Source organism: Mesocricetus auratus, unplaced genomic scaffold (assembly GCF_017639785.1).
Source record: "Mesocricetus auratus isolate SY011 unplaced genomic scaffold, BCM_Maur_2.0 Super-Scaffold_100066, whole genome shotgun sequence".
NCBI lineage: Eukaryota > Metazoa > Chordata > Mammalia > Rodentia > Cricetidae > Mesocricetus > Mesocricetus auratus.
Window position 1 is genome coordinate 2,116,341 of NW_024429235.1, and position 19,861 is coordinate 2,136,201.

At 44.2% G+C, this 19,861-nt stretch overlaps 2 protein-coding genes across 9 annotated transcripts in view; one reads left to right on the top strand and one right to left on the bottom strand.

Moving 5' to 3' along the window:
• Supt16h (SPT16 homolog, facilitates chromatin remodeling subunit) overlaps positions 1–12,434 on the top strand; it is a 32,548-nt gene extending 20,114 nt beyond the window's left edge. Inside the window, exons 12-25 of the mRNA XM_005087015.4 lie at positions 66–161; positions 367–482; positions 578–731; positions 1,527–1,654; positions 2,775–3,037; positions 3,177–3,295; positions 4,515–4,640; positions 4,942–5,054; positions 5,454–5,529; positions 6,114–6,283; positions 8,436–8,565; positions 9,705–9,834; positions 10,211–10,288; positions 11,068–12,434. Of these exons, the coding sequence (XP_005087072.1) occupies positions 66–161; positions 367–482; positions 578–731; positions 1,527–1,654; positions 2,775–3,037; positions 3,177–3,295; positions 4,515–4,640; positions 4,942–5,054; positions 5,454–5,529; positions 6,114–6,283; positions 8,436–8,565; positions 9,705–9,834; positions 10,211–10,288; positions 11,068–11,213 (1,845 nt within the window). The 3' untranslated portion in view covers positions 11,214–12,434. The remainder of the gene's footprint in view (positions 1–65; positions 162–366; positions 483–577; positions 732–1,526; positions 1,655–2,774; positions 3,038–3,176; positions 3,296–4,514; positions 4,641–4,941; positions 5,055–5,453; positions 5,530–6,113; positions 6,284–8,435; positions 8,566–9,704; positions 9,835–10,210; positions 10,289–11,067) is intronic.
• Positions 12,435–12,603: 169 nt separating this feature from the next.
• The window catches only part of LOC101842405 (RPGR interacting protein 1), a 29,551-nt gene continuing 22,293 nt past the window's right edge, over positions 12,604–19,861 (bottom strand). For all 8 annotated transcript variants that reach the window (XM_040736688.1, XM_040736687.1, XM_021223560.2 and 5 more), the window contains 3 exons: positions 18,660–18,744; positions 13,487–13,614; positions 12,604–12,796 (listed from right to left, as the gene is read on the bottom strand). In XM_040736688.1, the coding sequence (XP_040592622.1) occupies positions 12,684–12,796; positions 13,487–13,614; positions 18,660–18,744 (326 nt within the window). In that variant the 3' untranslated portion in view covers positions 12,604–12,683. The remainder of the gene's footprint in view (positions 12,797–13,486; positions 13,615–18,659; positions 18,745–19,861) is intronic.

Here is a 19,861-nt window from a genome sequence, read left to right on the forward strand (position 1 = left end):
AGTGAAAAAGTTAAGCAGCTTTTAAAAACTGTAAACGGTATTTTTATTATACTTTATTCCCACAGAATGAGGATGAGGAAGAGGAGGAGGAAGAGAAAGATGAGGCAGAGGACCTTTTGGGAAGGGGCTCAAGGGCAGCGTTACTGACAGAAAGAACACGGGTAAGTTTACTGTTTGAAATCACATTGGCCATATAGCAGGATACCCTAATGCACATCTGTAATCCCAGCACTCAGCGGGCTGAGGCAAGAGAATCACCAGCCTGATTCCTGCTAGGGCGGCACAGCAAGGTGCAGGCACCATGGAGGCGTCAGGAGACTGACAACACCTCCTGTCCTGTCCTGTGTCTCTTTCTTGCTTTGCTAGAATGAGATGACCGCAGAGGAGAAGCGGAGGGCCCATCAGAAGGAACTGGCAGCCCAGCTCAACGAGGAAGCCAAGAGGAGGCTGACAGAGCAGAAGGGGGAGCAGCAGATTCAGAAGTAGGAGTCCACACTGAGCAAGACTGCTGTCTGGAGGGGATATGACTGGAGAGATTTCTCAGTTATCTTTTGTTGTGTTTTTTAACCCACTCCAGAGCTCGCAAATCGAATGTATCCTACAAAAACCCATCTCTAATGCCTAAGGAACCACATATTCGGGAAATGAAGATCTATATTGATAAGAAATATGAGACTGTGATAATGCCTGTCTTTGGCATTGCCACACCCTTCCATATTGCCACCATCAAGGTACGAGTACGCCCTGGTTAGGTTAAGTTTTTCGGATTGCAGTTGTTTGCTTTTTAATCTCTGCTCTCTCCCGTTCTGAACTTCCATCATACACTTCAGTGTGCTGGTCTTCTGCGTCCCCTTTATCTCCTGCTCTCATTCTCTCCCCTTCCAGTTTTCACATTGTAGGAAGCGAAATTGGTCCAGAAAGGGAATTTGCCACTTAATTAGCCTTATGCTTGGGCTATAGGTGCATGCGCCATAGGTCAGTGTGCAGTGTCTTACCTCCACAGCTCTCTCTCTACCTTCGTTTTGAGACAGGATCTTTCACTGAGCTCAGAGCTGAATGGTTTGCCGAAGTGGCTGGCCACCAAGCTCTGAAAATCCATGTCTCTACCGCCGTTGGCCCTAGGATTATAGCTGTGCACACCACTCTTGGGTTGTATGTGGGTGCTAGGGATCCACACTTGGGTCCTCCCGTTTGTGCAGCAAGCACTTGACCACCTTAGCCATCTCCTGTAATCCTATCACTTGTATGTCTCTTTGAATTTGTTGCCATTATTTAACCTTAAAATGTGCTCCTGTCATAAGATGCTTTTATAATTAGGTTATTTATTTATTTACGTGTCAATTTATTTTTAAGAAGCAGTCACTTGATTGTGTGAAAGAAAATTGCTGAATATGTCTATGTCAATTTTGGTTCAGTTTCATAGGTTCAACTCACAGAGCAACAAAATTCAGACTTTTTCTTCTACAGCTAGGAATTGATTTAATAGTCCCGTAACAAAGCTAACTTTTCTCTCTTTCTTTGAACAGAACATAAGTATGTCTGTGGAAGGAGATTACACTTACCTGCGAATCAACTTCTATTGTCCAGGCAGTGCTCTGGGCAGGAATGAGGGCAACATCTTTCCTAATCCTGAAGCCACTTTTGTCAAGGAAATGTGAGTCCCCAGGAAACAACGTCCCAGTCCTTACCAGTGGAACAATAATCAGATGTTCATTGTTGGCTGCATTCTTTCTTAAGCCATTGCAAGGACTTCCCTGGTGGTGTTGTTTAGGATTACACTGCTGACTTTGTGGTATTCTAAGTATGGATCTTAATTTAGAATCCTCACAAGGCAAGCTTATAGTCACAGTGTACATTTTGCAGTACAATCCTCAGGTTAAAAGTATGGGTGGGCCAACTCTGGTGATACCCAGTACACATTGATGCCCACACCAGGAGACTGGGACAGAGAATTTGCAAGTTCAAGGCCATCCTGGGCTACAGAATGAGTTCCAGGCAACCCTGAACTATATAGTGAGACCCGTCTCAAAAGACAAAGAAAAGAAACCATAAAAGAGGAAGAAGAAAGAAAGTGTGTGCTGCATTAGATTCTGTTTTCTGTTCTGTTCATGGAGCAGGACAGAATATTGGGAGATGCTCTAAGTGTGATTTCCCTATGCCAGTGGTTTGGCTATTGGTGTTTTCCACTTTAAAGAATTTTTTTTCCTGATTTCTGACCATTCCCATATTGAGTGGTAGTTTTTCTTATAAAAAAAAAAACATTAAGCCATCTGGGCGTTGTAGGACTTGGATAGGGTGCAGCAGGAGGATCAGGAGTTCAAGGGCAGGCAGCCTTTGAATATAACAAGGCCAAAGCCAGCTTGGACTATATGAAATTGTCTTTTAAAAGTAGTCTTAGGGGAGAAAAATAGTCTTAGAGAGAATTGGTAAAGTGGTGGTCATATAAGCTTAAGGACCTAAGTTTAGGTCTTCAGGAACAACATACTAAAACAAAAAATAGGTGCAGCAGCTTGTGTCTGTAGTCCCAGGTGAAGACAAGGGGGACCCCTGTTCTTGCAAAGCAGCCCATCTATACAGAGCTGTGACAGAGCCTCTCAAAGACAGTGATTAAGAGAGACATTCAGTGTTGACCTCTGGCCACCACGAGCGTGCGCGCACACACACGCACGCACACCAGCACATACACACAATAGAAAGATTAACACATTTATAAAGTAATGGATTCGGGTTTCTTGGCCTAATATTTATAAAAAAAATTTTTCCTTCTTCTTTAGTACATACCGAGCTTCAAATATGAAAGCACCTGGAGAACAGACCGTACCAGCCTTAAATCTTCAGAATGCTTTCCGAATTATAAAAGAAGTACAGAAACGTTACAAGACCCGAGAGGCGGAGGAGAAAGAAAAGGAGGGCATTGTGAAGCAAGATTCACTGGTGATCAACCTAAACCGAAGTAATCCAAAACTGAAAGACCTGTACATTCGTCCAAACATTGCTCAGAAGAGAATGCAAGGCTCACTGGAGGCCCATGTCAATGGTATGTATGAATGACTTCTCATGTGCATGGACATCCGCCTCAGAAAATGCAGGGTGCCAGGGACGTGCTGGGGGTGGGGCGACCTACATTCCTGACCTGAGACACTGCCTGACACTCGGAGACCTTGTTCTTCCCCCAGGCTTCCGCTTCACGTCTGTTCGAGGAGACAAGGTGGATATTCTGTACAACAATATTAAGCACGCTTTGTTCCAGCCCTGTGACGGGGAAATGATTATTGTCTTGCACTTTCATCTCAAGGTACACGCTTCTGCCTAAGCTAGCTGTGATTAAAGCTCTTAGCAAAAGCTTAATTTTGTCATTTATCACATAAAATCATAATCATTAAAGAGGTTTTAACACCAGGTGGGGTCAGGTGGATCTCTCTGAGTTCAAAGCCAGCCTGGTCTACAAAGTGAGATCGAGGGATAGCCAGGGCTATTACATAGAGAAACACCGTCTTGAAAAACCACTAAGGGTTGGGGGAGGGGGTTTAATAATGCATTTGTAAAGTACAGTGGCCCAGTGACTGTGATTAGGGTTGAAGTTATTTACAGGAATCTGGTCACCTGTTAAGTGGCTACACTACTGAAGAAAATGTCTCTTCCTGCGTTAGCAACCCAGGTTCTCTCTGTGTGTGTTAGGCTGGTGACAGGTAACCCAGCTGCTGTGAGGTCATGAGTACAGAGGTCATAGCATTCCCAGAAGAGTTCTCTGCCCTGTCCATCTTACATTGTTTCTGCCCTTTCCTCTAAATGTTCCTGAGCCATGGAGGGGATGACAGGATGTCTCTCTAGTTACCACTGCACACTGACCAAAGTTGGGATGATAGCAGAACTAACCTGTAGGGACTAACATAATTATTTAGCAAAACAGCAACTGTAGTTTCCCCACTGGGACCTATGGCCTCCCCACATCATGACTTTTGACTAGGCTTTCCGTAACACATGGGAATTACCTCCTGTAGTGTGAGCCACAATTCCGATCAGGTAGTTGGTTACCCCATAACAGGGTTGCCACTGTTGCACCATTGAGTCGATAGATTAGTACAATGTGTATATTTTTAGTTTTTAACTATTTGGGTTTTTGTTTGTGGGGGGGGTTGTTCTGTTTGTCAAGGCAGGGTTTCTTTGTGTAACAGCCCTGGCTATCCTGGAACAGGCTGACCTTGAACTCAAAGATATCTTCCTGGCTCTCCATACCCAACTGTGTTTTGTTTCTTAAAACATCTTGTCTTGGGCTGGAGAGATGGCTCAGAGGTTAAGAGCACTGGCTGCTCTTCCAGAGGTCCTGAGTTCAATTCCCAGCAACCACAGTGGTGGCTCACAACCATCTGTAATGAGATCTGGTGCCCTCTTCTGGCCTGCAGGCATACATGAAATACTGTATACATAATAAATCTTTAAAAAAAAATCTTGTCTTTGTGTAGGTTGGTGGCCTAAGTCTTCTAATTTTCCTGTTCTCTCTGGTTTATAATTAGAATGCTATCATGTTTGGAAAGAAACGACACACAGATGTACAATTCTACACAGAAGTTGGAGAGATCACTACGGATTTGGGGAAACATCAACACATGCATGACCGAGATGACCTCTATGCTGAGCAGGTGTGAGAAATTCAAAATCATATTTACAAAACAGTGGAATGGGGTTAAGTATGGGCTGAGGGCTATATTTTATGCTTCTAAATAGGTATCAAATAACTTCAGTATCTGCTCTGGTGATTCTGGTGTAATGACTTATGAATTATAGGCAAGAGAATCACCTCTATGGTTTATTGTATGAGCTTTGAATAAGATAAAGTATCAGAGGAAGGAGAATTAAAACTACAAAAGAATTTCGAACTTTTTTGAGAGTCAATACTATTGATAAGTCATGATGACGGAATAATATTCTTTTCCTCCGCAGATGGAGCGAGAAATGAGACACAAACTGAAAACGGCCTTTAAAAATTTCATTGAAAAAGTAGAGGCGCTAACAAAGGAGGAGCTGGAGTTTGAAGTACCATTTAGGGATCTAGGGTAATGTACTTGTTCTTCCTCTTGTCTTGTGCTGAAAGTTCATGTGTCTAGGTTGTGGGATGGGTTATTGTGTCTTTAATAATTTAACATCACAAATACTGTTTTCTTTTTCCTATAAGTGATAACCTTTGAGATATCAAATCAAAGGCAGGGCTAGAGAGATGGCTTTAGGAGGACCCGATGCCTCTGGCCATTGTGGCACCTGCACTCAATGCACATACCCACATGCAGGCACACGTGTACAAGTAATTTTTTAAAAAGTAGTTGCATGTGTTCTTAAAAATAAGGGTCTCCACGAGTGATTTCCTTTGCTGTTTGGCCGAGGAAAGATGCTTGTGCTATGTCAACAGCAGTCTCCCGTGTAGTAAGTGGACTGTTTGTTTTGTTACTCTCTTTCAGGTTTAATGGGGCTCCCTACAGAAGTACCTGTCTCCTTCAGCCCACTAGTAGTGCACTAGTAAATGCTACAGAATGGGTGAGCATTCTTGCATCCTTTATTGTTACTTTAATATTCTGGGCCTTTTCTTTTCACTTTTCTTCCTACCCCAGTGTTCAGAGATTAAACTCACAGTGTGCTACACGCTGAGAACATGCTGGACTGAGTAACACCCACATCCTTCTTGCTTACTCTTAGTCACAGAATTACTAGGAAGGTGTTAGAAAGAGAAAGGAGCAGCGTTGGTGGCGCACGCCTTTAATCCTAGCACCTTGGAGGCAGAGGCAGGCGGAGCTCTGTGAGTTCAGTGCCACCCAGCCAGGGCTAAATGGAAAAACCCTGTCTAAAAAACCAAAGGGAGATCCAAGCCGGGCGTTGGTGGCGCACGCCTTTAATCCCAGCACTCAGGAAGCAGAGGCAGGCGGATCTCTGTAGTTGAGACCAACCTGATGTACAAGAGCTAGTTACAGAACAGCCTCCAAAGTCACAGAGAAACCCTGTCTCAAAGAACTAAAAATAAATAAATAAAAGTTTTCCTTTCTATGGTGGTTTGATTCTGCAAACTTTTGAAAAGTGTTTGGGAGGAAGTTTCCATGGTAATGATGTAGCTCTTGTTTTGACAGCCACCTTTTGTGGTGACGTTGGATGAAGTGGAGCTGATCCATTTTGAGAGGGTCCAGTTTCACCTGAAGAACTTTGATATGGTGATTGTCTACAAGGATTACAGCAAGAAAGTCACGATGATCAATGCCATTCCTGTCGCCTCTCTAGACCCCATCAAGGAGTGGTTGAAGTAAGTAACCTTGCTCTCCACTTCCCGTTTACCCTGTGTTATAAAACTACCTGAGGCCGGGCGGTGGTGGCGCACGCCTTTAATCCCAGCACTCGGGAGGCAGAGGCAGGTGGATCTCTGTGAGTTCGAGGCCAGCCTCCAAAACAATACAGAGAAACCCTGTCTTGTAATAACCAAAAAAAAAAAAAAAAACTACCTGAGCCCAGAAATTGGGGTCTAGCCCAAGTAGTATGTGAGGATCTGGTCTCTGGTTTTTCATTCATTCATAAGTATGTATGAGAGAGAGAGAGAGAACATATAATTATTTTCTGAGAGTCAGTTCTCTTATATGCTGTCTATAGTTACATTCAAGAATGGGGGGTCCTTACCCATTATTGTACACCCCGGTTTGTTCCATAGCTTAGCTACTATGAACAGGACTGCAATAAACACTGACGTGTAAGCACTTCTGCGATGTGTTGGTCAGATCTCTAGTCTTTGAAGAAACCTTATACAGATTACCACAGAGATTGGATAAGTGTATAAAGATTCTCTTGTCCACAGCCACAGTCATTTTTTTGTTTTGGTTTTGGTTTTTTTCTTGGTGGCTTATATTCTGACTAAAGTAAGATGAAATGGTCATTGTAGTTTTAATCTTTGTTTCACTGATGGCCAGTGAAGCTAAATGCTATATTTTCATTAACAGTTCTATTTCCTCTTTTGTGAATCTGTGTGCCTGTGTGTGTGTTTGTCTGTACCGTGTGTGTGCAAGAGCCCATAGAAGCCAGACGAGGAATAGATTTTGGAAAGTGAACCAGGGTCTTCTACAAGAGCAGTAAGCACTCTTAATCTCTGAGCCGTTCCTCCGGCCCGAAATTGTTTTGCGTCTCTTTATTTGTTGGCCAGGCATGCAGCATCATGCCGCGGCTCACATGTGAAGCTCTTCTACCATGTGGTTCAGGGGTCAAACTCAGCTCATCAGGCTTGTTAGCAGGCGCATCTTCTCACTGAGATCTTACTGCTGTTCTCTTGAGACAGAGTCTCATTAAATCAAGGCTGGCTTCAGCTTAACATGTAGCACCAAGGGTAACCTTGAACTTCTGATTCTGTGTCTGTCGCGACCGCCTCGACCAGCAAGGAAGACGCGACTCGGGAACTCTTCTCCAAGCGGTTTACTCAGGAGCCTTGAAGCAGTCTTCTTCCCGGGGAAAGCCAGCCCACAGCTTATATGTTGCCACTTGGCGACAGCAGATAGGCCCACACACACGGAAGCAAGCCATGGACCCGAGCCTTGACCAAATACGGAGTGGTTTACTCCGAGAGCGCTCACGGTCGGGAGGGTGGTAGGCAGAAGCCCTTGCCATCTTTAATGTGCGGCACGTCGCAGCTCTCCACAGTTCCCCCTTCTTTAATTAAAGACAGAATGGGTGAAGATAGAGGCCCGATCCCTGGTGTGCAGACCTGGGATAATGTGCTGGTGACACCCACAGACTCTACGCCTGCGGTGACCCAGACCCATCCCGTACCTATTTTCCCTGGGGAAGGATCTCGGGTACAACTTTCATGCAATCGGGCTTGTCTTCCAAGGGTAGCTTAACTGTTTACAAGCAAACCCTCGTGCAGTGCTTAGCCTTACACCCCAGTCGGAGAGGAATTTTAGTTCTTAATAACGGCCAACCAGGCCTGGGGGGACTGTCCTGCCTCTATGACCGTAAAGGCTTAGGTGATCATGGCTGCATCACGCTTTTGTGTGACTCTAATCTTGCAAATACACCATAGGCAAACCAGGGAGACCAGTACCAAAAGGCCTGTAAGCGCCCCCAAGCCTGCCCATTCCATTAGGTGGTCCTCCAAAGCCACAGAGAAACCCCGCCTCAAACAGAAAAAAAAGTTAAGGTGTCATCAGTAAGGGGGTAGGGGAGCTTGGGTGAGTCAAACAAAGACAAATGAAGAACAGAGTCATTGGTGCTCGGTGCTGCCGAGGGGAAAGATGAACTCAATTGTTTAAGGAACAAAGCTTGTATGGGTTGGAATGCTTTCTGCCATGAATGTCAGTGCTCTGGAAATCTAGTACCAGCCATTTGGGGGCATGCCCAGGAAAGCTGGTGGTCATAGTGACAGTTTATATTGTCAGAAAATACATTTTGATTCTGAGTTTGTAATGTCGTTTTAGTTCTTGTGACCTAAAATATACAGAAGGAGTACAGTCCCTCAACTGGACTAAAATTATGAAGACCATTGTTGATGACCCCGAGGGCTTCTTTGAACAAGGAGGCTGGTCTTTCCTGGAACCTGAGGGTGAGGTGCGTGAGTGTGAGGTTTCTTTTTTATTTTGGTATGCAGTGTTGCCTGGTGTCATTTAGAGAATGACATCTATAAGTAGGACATAAAGGACCTTCAGAGAAAAGCTGAAAGCACAACTAGGTGTTATTGCTTCTTTTGCAGGTAAATGATGAATTTATTACGTACTGGTAGTCACTGCCCACATTTCTTTCCGTTTTTAAATTTTTATTCCTCACAGAGTTTCTTAGTGTTTGGAAGAGATGGGATTGAGGCTTATTACAAAAAGTACTTTTAAAAATAGTCCTCCAGAGGGCTGACGAGGTGGCTCAGCAGTTAAGAGCACTGCCTACTCACCCAGAGGACCCATGTTCAGTTCCTAGCACCCACATGGCAGCCTACAACCATCCAACGCCATTCCAGAGGGTGTGAAGCCCTCTTCAGTCTCCCACAGAACTGCCACACCCGGTTCATAGACACACATGTAGGCAAATACCTGAACACAAAAAAAATGTTTTAAGTTAATCTTTAAAAATAAATAATAGTTACCAGGTGTGATGATACACTCCTATAATTTCTGCACTCAGAAGTAGAGGCAAGCACATCTCTGAGTTCAAGACCAGTCTAGTCTATATAGCAAGTTCCAGGTGAGGACTGCACAATGGGACCTTGTCTCAAAAAAATTTTTTTAATTAAAAACTTGTTTTAGGGGGCTGGAGAGATGGCTCAGTGGTTAAGAGCACTGACTACTCTTCCAAAGGTCCTGAGTTCAATTCCCAGCAACCACATGGTAGCTCACAACCACCTTGAATGAGCTCTGATGCCCTCTGCTGGCATGCAGGCAGAAGATTGAATACATAATAAATAAATAAGATTTTTTTTAAAAAATTTGTTTTAAATAGAGTTCCTGCCTTGCCATAGTGCATTAATACAAACTGTGCTTCTGTCATTAATTCCCACAGACAAAAACAGATGAATTGACTGTTGGAGAATCTGATATATGTATGAATAATTTTAAGACAAGTCCTTTATCTCTTGGTCATTCAACTTTCTTATTTTTTTATATGAAATGATAGTGTACTAAGTACATTGAATTGATTTGTTAATAAAGTGAATATGAGACAATGAGTAAATGGGTCTTCTGCTTTCTGTACTTCACCAGGGAAGTGATGCTGAGGATGGAGACTCTGAATCTGAGATTGAAGATGAGACTTTTAATCCTTCTGAGGATGACTATGAAGAGGAAGAAGAGGACAGTGATGAAGATTATTCATCAGAAGCAGAAGAATCAGGTATTTGTTGGGCTCAGAGTGTCTAACAGCACTTGCTATTACAGACCCTGAGCTCGAATCCCCTGTATGTACGTAAAAAGCCAGCCCGGTTGTCCTGTAATAGCACTGGGGAACGACAGGGTTCGGGGACGTAGGGGGTGAACAGAAACACGAGGACCATGGGGATTTTAGGCCACCAGCTCTGGGCTTACTGAGAGACCCTGTCGGAAGGAAATAAGGTAAACACCTTCCTTGACTGCACATGCACAGGCCAGTGCGCCCACACACATAACAAATTTTAGAGGAGAAAACACCGTGGCTAGAGATTGCTTTTAAAAGGAAGGAGTTTTACATTCTGCTGTGTTTCTGCATGAGTGTGTAATTCGTATTGTTGCAGACTATTCCAAGGAGTCTCTGGGCAGTGAAGAAGAAAGCGGGAAGGACTGGGATGAGCTAGAAGAAGAAGCTCGGAAAGGTTCTTTTGAAATTTGTTGTTTTGGGTCACTTATTTATTCATTTAATTTATGTGCAAATGTAACACTGTTCTTTGTTTTAAGAGCCAACAAGACTTGGAAAAGATTACGAGAAAGTTGTTTAGGAAGGAGATTGGAGAAATAGCTCAGTTGGTAAACTGATTGTCATTTCAGCTTAAGAACAGAGTTTGACTGGGCGGTGTAGGCATACGCCTTTAATCCCAGCATTCGGAAGGCAGAGGTGTGAGTTCAAGGCCAACCCGGTCTACAGAGCGAGTTCCAGGACAGCCTCCAAAAAACTCTCGGGGGGGAAAAAAATACATACATATATATGAAAACAAAATCTAAGCCACAGGTAGAACTTGACCAGAGGAGAGGTAAGATCTATAATGTGCCTATAGGGTCCAAGTGAGCTTGATTCCCTCAAGTTTACAGTGCACAGAAGTGTGGTGCCCATAGTAAGAAAGCTGCAGTTAGGAGTACTGTCTAGTCGGTGTTGGTGTCAGTACTCTAACTAAAGTCAAGCCCCAAGTAGAAGTTGTTAAAAATTAAAATGGATATATTTGCTGCTGTGGCCTAGCATTGTGGTAAGTGCCTTGGACAGGTAGCCTTTTAATTCTCCTTGAAAATAAGCTCAGGCTCCAAAAGATTAAGCATCTGTCTAGGTCACATAACTAGTAACTGACTAAATGAAAATTAACATTCAAGTTGAGGTACTGGCTCATGCTATCTACTAATAGTAGGAATTTTAAGCTAATGAACCACTCTGCCTTCTGCTTAGCGGACCGTGAAAGCCGTTATGAGGAGGAAGAAGAACAGAGTCGAAGTATGAGCCGGAAGAGGAAGGCATCTGTACATAGTTCAGGCCGTGGCTCAAACCGTGGTTCCAGACACAGCTCTGCACCCCCCAAGAAAAAGAGAAAGTAATATGAACCGTGGTCCTCTGCTCTAATCTCTCTGCAGACAACTCCTAAAAATCCGACATGACATAGAAACTGTTTTTCCTTTTGGTTTCGTTGAAGTTTTGCCATTTGTGTTTATGGGTTTAGGGGCCATTTGTGCGGACCAAGCTACTCGGGGAATCCCAGGCCCACCAGGACATGTGCCAGTGGCCCCGTTCAGATGGCTGGCAAGGGAGGGATGTTGAGGGCAGAAGGCCCCTCCCACTCTTGATACCGTCTGTTTTCTTCTGACAAGCGTCTTTGGTATTTCAACGCTGAATTACCAAGACACTGGTAAAAAGCTGACCATTAACTATTTCTACTATGATTCTTTTTTCTTTGCATTTTTATTTTTCATGGCTTTTTGAGACAGTCTCTATAAACCAGGGTGGCCTCAAACTTGTAATCCTCTTGCCCTGACTCCCAAGTGCTGGGATTACAGGCCTGAGCCACCATACTTAGCTGGAGCATGGTTCTGGCCCCACAGGTTCAGCCCTCCTTCCGTCCCTTTAAGTTCCAGATCTTCTCAAGAAGTTCCAGAAGTTCTCAAGAAAGGTTCCTGGTCTCTGCTAATGATTGTGATATACACAGCTGAGCTAAAGGCAGGGTGGGCTGATGGCTGGTTTTAATGTTTCCTGGTTTCTTGCCTTATACATATTTTGAGGCATTTCTGCTGCCTTGGAAGATATAAGCACTGGCACTCCATGGCTGGGTTTCTTCTCCTTTCAAGTCCATACGTGGTACAATACTAGAAGGCAAAATTACCAGTCTCTTCTGACACGTCTGAGGAAGAAAGGTCATGCCTCATACACTGCAGGTAAAACCTAGAGGGAGGCTCAAGGGAACCAACACGCATCTGAAAGAGTAAATCATGTCCTGACAAGAAGAGAGAGAGCGGGAAGGAGGCCACACCCACAAGGCTGGACTCTGCTCCTCCTGCCTTACTTTCTCTCCGGGTCGCCTGTGTTGGTCACCTCTGCCACTTGCTCAGCTCTGAAGTGCGGGGACTTTGTCTTGCCGTCCTCCCTGCAGGCTCTGAATCCACCTGTCCCACCTCACCTCCTCTGCTGTGACTTCAGAGAAGGGGCTTCCCAGACTTTATGTTCGTTTGTTTATCTGTTTTCTCTCCTTAGCAGTAGGACTCTATTTTGAATTTTGGAAGAACTAAAAGATAAATAAACTGGGATTTTGTTTTGTTTTTTGTAAATTTGTCTTTTATGACCATTTCTTTACAGTTCCTGAAATCAAGTCTTGCCTACTGAAGTGTTAGCGTGTTAGAACAAAAGGCCTCTATCCGCCTAGTAGCACTAAAATTCCCTGGTGTTTGTAACCTCACCATTAGTTTGAGAAAGAGAGCAGATAGCACAGGAGACCGGTTTTATGGCATGGCATGGCATGTTACTTTATAAGAGACTCTCACTGTGGTTCCCTCAAATCTTAGAGTGGAGTAGTTCTTTCATGAAAACAAATCTTCAGTCATCTCCTTGTAAATGCTATGGAGGGCAGCAGCTGCTCGAAGGGAAACCTTCAGCCTTCCAATTTGGATGGCCTGGTCTCCGGGGCTGACAACTGTGGAGAAGGATAACCTGTTAGGCAGCAGCAGTGTTCCATTTACACACTTTCGTTTTGTTTATTTGAGACAGGGTCTCACCCTAGCCCTGGCTGGCCCATAACTCATTGTATAGACCAGGCTGCTTCAAACTGAGAGTCTGCCTTTGCCTCCTGAGTTCTGGCATTAAAGGCCTATACCATCCATGACACCCATCCAATTATACACTTTTAATGCCTGGTATTTGTCATGTTGGAGTTACTGCCGCATTCATAAGAAAGTGAAACCATGATAGTGTGGTTTACACATATGAGGAAAAGATTAAGGTGCTTTGACACACAGAGACTAGAAGAGAGAAGAAAGGGGTTTTAGGGCTGGCCAGATGGCTCAATGGGCAGAGATGCTTGCTGACAAACCTGACAAGCTGAGTTAAACCCCAGAACCTATGTAGTGGAAGGCAGAAAACTGATATTCACACATGTGTACACATAGATAATAAATGTAAAAAAAAAAGTAGACACTTTTTTCTTCACATCTGGGGATTGAGTCTAGACAAGCATAGACATGTTCCAGAATGAAATACATACAGCTCTCAGGGAAAGACTTAAAAGCATTTGTCCATCAACCTCAACAGGTTAGCAAAAGCTACACATAAGTAGATTATTTTCTCTGTGAATAAATGGAACTAAATAGGAAATTTTATTACTCACTCTCTAGTTCTTGCTCTAGGATATCTCTTCCAGATTGAAGTATCTGCCACAGATCAAGGTACGCATAGCCTACATCTTGACATTCTTTTTCTTCATCCAGGGGATCACTTACCACTGTAAACTTTAAACTGAAAACAAAGAAAAAAGGAATCCACTTAAAATTATGAACATGTGCTGGGCCATGGTGGCACACGCCTTTAATCCCAGCACTTGGGAGGCCAGCCTGGTCTACAAAGTGAGTTCCAGAACAGCCGGGGCAAACAGAAACTGCTTTCTGTGTAGTAATCATGGAGTTTGGAGAGGTGGCTGAGGGAATAAGAGAGCATTGGTTACTCTTCCAGGAAGAGTACTCTTTCTCAGCATCACCTGGAGGCTCACAATCATCTATGACTCCAGTCCCAGAGGATCTGACAGCCTCCGTGGGCACTTCACATGGTACACAGACATGGAGGCTAAACATTCATATACATAAAAGTGAAAAAGTAATCTTAAATAGTATTGTCCCTGAATCTGAATCCCATCCCCTGCCTACCTCCATTTTCTAAGGAGCCAAAAGTCAGGAATCAGTTTTGGGAAGGGTTCAGCATCCGAAGAAGTCAGGACAACTTTTAGGAGTTGGTTCTCTGCTTCCCCGTGTGTATCCTGGGGATTGAACTCAAGTCGTCAGATTTGGAAGCAAGCACTTACCCATTAATCCGCCTCAGCCGTGAGAAGATCCCATGGAGCCCAGGCTGGCCTGCCTGCAACTCACTACATAGCTGTCTAAGACTGGCTTCCCATCTTCACCTCCCAAGTACTATGATTGGAAGTGTGTGCCACCCTGCTGGCTCGCTCTTTAATCTTCGAAAAGCAAATGTTACCAATTGTGGTGAGACAGCAGTGTGAAGAGTACACGGACTTCAGTCCCCAGGTCTACAGAAAGCCTGGTAACTGGCATTATTATGGACTAGAGACCAGCTCAGGTGCTGTGGATAATCTGTCACTCTTAAACGAGCATTCAGGCAACGCTGCAAAGACTGCAGATCAAAAGCAGGAGTTGGGATCCCAAACCAGCTTTGACAAACAGGGTGCTGTCTGCTGTGCCATACTGGTAAAAACGCCAAAGGAAAAGTCAACTGAAACCTAACCTGAAGAAGAGGATTGTCTCTGGGAGAGAATAATGGAAAGGATTGTATTTTAGGAGCCAAAGGAAGAAGTCAACATGCAGGCAGAATGCCTACACACATAAGTAAAAGTTTTATAGAATTCTGTGTTTAGCTGTGCATGGGCTTTAGAAACCCTGGAATGGAGTTAGAGATGGTTGTGAACTGTTGTGTGAATCCTAGGAGTCAAACCTGGGTCCTCTGAAAGGACACAGTGCTCTTAACTGCTGAACCATCTCTCCAGCCCCATACATACAATTTTAAACTATAACTGTCCTTTGCCTTAACACAAGTTTCTCAGTTTCAGGTCCCATTTATTAATGGTCCATCTCAGTGTCTGCTACTGGCGTGTTATGTTCAGGAAATGGTCTCCTGTGCCAATTCATTCAAGGGTACTTCCCACTTTCTCCTTTTTTTGTTTTTTGTTTGTTTGTTTTTTGAGACAGGGTTTCTCTGTATTGTTTTGGAGGCTGTCCTGGAACTTGCTCCGTAGACCAGCCCGGCCTCGAACTCACAGAGATCTGCCTGCCTCTGCCTCCCGAGGGCTGGGATCAAAGGCGTGCGCCACCAACGCCCGGCCCTTTCTTTTTTTTTAAGATTTATTTATTATGTATACAATGTTCTGTTTTCATGTATCCCTGCAGGCTAGAAGAGGGCACCAAATCTCATTATAGATGGCTGTTAGCCATCATGTGGTTGCTGGGAATTGAACTCAGGACCTCTGGAAGATCAGCCAGTGCCCTTAACCTCTGAGCCATCTCTCCAGCCCCACCACCACAACCACCACCACTTTCTCTTCTCTTTTTTTTTTTTTTTTTTTTTTTTTTTTTGGTTTTTCGAGACAGGGTTTCTCTGTGGCTTTGGAGGCTGTCCTGGAACTCACTTGGTAGTCCAGGCTGGTCTCGAACTCACATAGATCCGCCTGCCTCTGCCTCCCGAGTGCTGGGATTAAAGGCGTGTGCCACCAACGCCCGGCCACCACCTTCTCTTCTAAGAAGTTCAGTGTGACTGGATTTATGTTGAGGTCTTTGATCCAGCTGGACTTAAGTTTTGTGCATGGCAATGCACATATGGATCTATGTGCAGTGTTCTTCGTGTCAGCATCCAGTTATGCCGGCACCATTTGTTGAAGATGCTTTCTTTTTTCCATTGTATATTTTGGCTTCTTTGTCAGCAGTTATGTATTCATAGGTGTGTGGGTCCACATCAGGGTTTTCAGTTCGGTTCCATTGGTCCACCTGTCTATTTTTGTGCCAATACCAGGTTGGTTTCATTACAATAGCTCTAAAGTAGAGCTTGAAGTCAGGGATCACCAGTTCCTTTATTGTACAGGGTTGTTTTGGCTATCCTGGGTTTTTTGTTTGGGTTTTTTTTCCATATAAAGTTGAGAATTGTTGTTTCAAGGTATGTGAAGAATTGTGCTGGTATTTTGATGGGAATTGCATTGACTCTGTAGATTGCTTTTGGTAGGATTGTCATTTTTACTACATTGATCCTACCTATCCTGAGAAGCTTCTGTAAAGGCAAAGGACACAGTCAACAAGACACAATGGGAAAAGATCTTCACCAACCCACATCTGACAGAGGGTTGACTCCAAAATATACAGAGAACTCAAGAGGCTAGTCACCAAAACAAAATAATCCAATTAAAAAATGAGGTACAGCCGGGCGGTGGTGTCGCATGCTTTTAATCCCAGCACTCGGGAGGCAGAGGCAGGCCGATCTCTGAGTTTGAGGCTGGGCTGGACCAACAGCCTCCAAAACAACACAGAGAAACCTTGTCTCGTAAAAACCAAAAAAAAAAAAAAAAAATGAGGTACAGATCTAAATAGAGAATTCTCAATAGAGGAATCTCAAATGACTAAAAGACACTTAAGAAAGTGTTCTAGCCATCAGGGAAATGTAAATCAAAACAACTCTGAGATACCATCTTGCACCTGTCAAAAGGGCTAAAATCAAAAACACCAACAGTTTATGCTGGAGAGGATGTGGAGAAAGGGGAACACTCATCCATTGCTGGTGGGAGTGCAAACTCATACAGCCACTTTGGAAATCAGTATGATGGTTTCTCAGGAAATGGGAATCAGTCTACCACAAGTTCCAACAATTCCACTCTTAGGCATATACCCAAAAGATGCACATTCCTACAACAAGGACATCTGTTCTGCTATGTTCATAGCAGCATTATTTGTAATAGCCAGAATCTGGAAGCAACCTAGATGCCCCTCAACTGAAGAATGGATGAAGAAACTGTACATTTACACAATGGAGTACTACTCAGCTGGGGGGGCGTGAAATCTTGATATTTGAAGGCAAATGGATAGAGCTAGAAGAAACCATCCTGAGTGAGGTAACCCAGACACAGAAAGAAAAACATGGTATGTGCTCACTCATAAGTGGATATTAGACATAGAGCAAAGGACAAGCCTACAATCCACACTGCCAGAGAAGCTAGGAAACAGGGAGGATCCTAAGACAGACATACACATGGACACCCCAAGAAGGAGAAAGGGACAAGATCTGAGTAAATTGGGAGCGAGGGGAGAGGGAGTTAGGAGACATGAGGGAATCAGGAAAGTTGAGTTGGGGGAAGAACAGAGAAGGAGAACAAGGAAAGAGATACCTTAATAGAGGGAGCCATTATGGGCTTAACAAGAAACCTGGCACTAGGGAAATGTCCAGGGATCCACAAGGATGATCCCAACTAAGAATCTAAGCCATAGTGGAGAGTCTACATTAAGTTAAATGCCCTTCTATGATGAGAATGATGACTACCTTAAATGTCATCCAGTAGCAAATGAAAGATAAGCACTGAGCCGAACTCCTGGAATCTGGTTGCAGAGAGAGAGGAGTGATGAGCAAAGGTCTCAAGACCATGCTGGAGAAACCCACAGAAACAGCTGACCTGAGCAAGTGGGAGCTCCCAGACCCCAGACTGACAGCTGGGGAACCAGCATAAGACAACCAGGTCCCCTGGATGTGGGTGTCAGTTGGGAGGCCTGGACAGTCTATGGGGCCTCTGGCAGTGGAACCAGTATTTATCCCTAGTGCACAAATGGGCTTTGGGAGCCCATTCCCTATGGAGGGATACTCTCTCAGCTTAGATACACAGGGGAGTACCTAGCTCCTGCCTCAAATGATGTGACAGACTTTGATGATTCTCCCATGAGAGGCCTCACCCTCCCCGAGGAGTGGATGGGGGTTTGGTGGAGGACATGGGAGAGAAAGAGAACTGGGATTGGTATGTAAAATAAGATTGTTTTTAATTTAAATAAAAATTTAAAAAATACAAGTATAAGCCTGGCAGTGGTGATTCATGCCTTAATCCTAGCACTCAGGAGTAAGAGGCAGGCTGGTCTCTGTGAGCTCAAGGGTAGCCTGGTCTACAAAGTGAGTTACAGGACAGCTAGGCCAGTTACACAGAGAAACCCTGTCTTGAAAATATACATATATACATATATATTCGAATATATGTATATTAGAAAATATACATGTATGATATATATATTAGAATGGCACTGAATTGGTGTGCCAGCAGTATTTCTGTATATGTGGGAAGTTAGTTAAATGACTTAAGAATATCCAAATGTTCTGTCTGCCCCACGTAGGACACTATCCAAACACTGTCACGTTTCATATCATGGTTGTCACCCACATATAAGTCCCTGCCATGCTGATCGGTGGTGGCATACACCTTTAATCCCAGCCCTTGGGAGGCAGAGGCAGGAGGATCTCTGTGAGTTCCAGGCCAGCCTGCTCTACAGAGCGAGTTCCAGGACAGCCTCCAAAACAATACAGAGAAACCCTGTCTTGAAAAACAAACAAACAAAAAAGTCCCTGCCACAAGTGAAATATGAACTAAACCTAAAATAACTGAATGGGCACTCAGACACATGAAACTGACTCCAGTAGATGGGTGATTCAAGAGAAGATTAGTTATTAAAATATTAGCATAAACACAAAACTCAATTTCTCATCACTTTCTCACTCCTATGTGTCAGAGTACCCTTGCTGCCACTGAGATGACTTACCGTCCCTCGTCAGGATCTTGAGCATGCAGCATGGCAAACAGAAACTGCCTTCTGCCTTGGTGCTCCGCTGGGTCCAGGTCTATCACTGTTTGAAAGGCAAAAGAGAAGCAGAGAATCCGGGGATGAGGCTGAAGCTCCTTGGTACAGCGTTTGCCTCTATACGAGAATCCTAGATTCAATCCTCAGGGTTGACAGGAGGGGCGGGTGGAGTGGGGAGAGGCTACTGTTGCTGTTGCCTGTAGGACTCAGGACTGATCCATCCTTCAGTGATGAAGGCGTGCCTCCCACACAGGCGGCAGAGGCAGGTGGATCTCCTGAGTTCAAGGCCCTCCTGGTGTACAAAACAAGTTCAGAATAACCAGGGCTGTCTCCAAAAACCAAAAGAGAAAACAGCTAAAATTGGAGTGGCAGAGATGGCTCAAAGGTGAAAGGCACTGAGGTTCCAGGTTCAATTCCCAGCACCCACTTAGTGGCTAGCTAGTGTCTGTAACTATTTCTGAGGGATCCAGCACCTCTTCTGACATGTATGCGATGAACAGGCATACATGTGGGAACAGACACACATGTGGAAGAATACCCAGACGTGAAATGAAAGTAAATCTCAACTGCTGGGCGGTGGTGGCGCATGCCTTTAATCCCAGCACTCAGGAGGCAGAGGCAGGCGGATCCCTGTAGATCCCAGCCTGGTCTACAAAGCAAGTTCGAGGACAGGCTCCAAAGCTACAGAGAAACCGTGTCTGGAAAAAACAGATAAGTAGATGGATAAATAAAGCCTAAGTAAAATTTAAAAAGAAAATAACTAAAAATCCTGTGTGTGCATACTAGCTGTGGCTGTCTGCCGTGTGTGTGTGTGTGTGTGTGTGTGTGTGTGTGTGTGTGTGTGTGTGTGTAGATACCAAATATATTGGGCTACATAGCAATCAAATAGGAGATTAGAAAAATATTTAATAGCTAACTTTCTCCAAAAATATTTATTTACTTCCAATATCCTTTTCTGTGAAAGCTACTGAGAAACACCTATTAAAATAAGAAGCCAAGCCAGGCATGATAATGTACGCCTTTAATCCCAGCACTCTAGAGGCAGAGGCAGACAGGAAATATCAAAGGAAGGAAAACTAAAGCAAGTGAATGTATTTAGAACCGCAAGGGTTAAAACGTATCCTATAAGCCGGGCGTTGGTGGCATACGCCTTTAATCCCAGC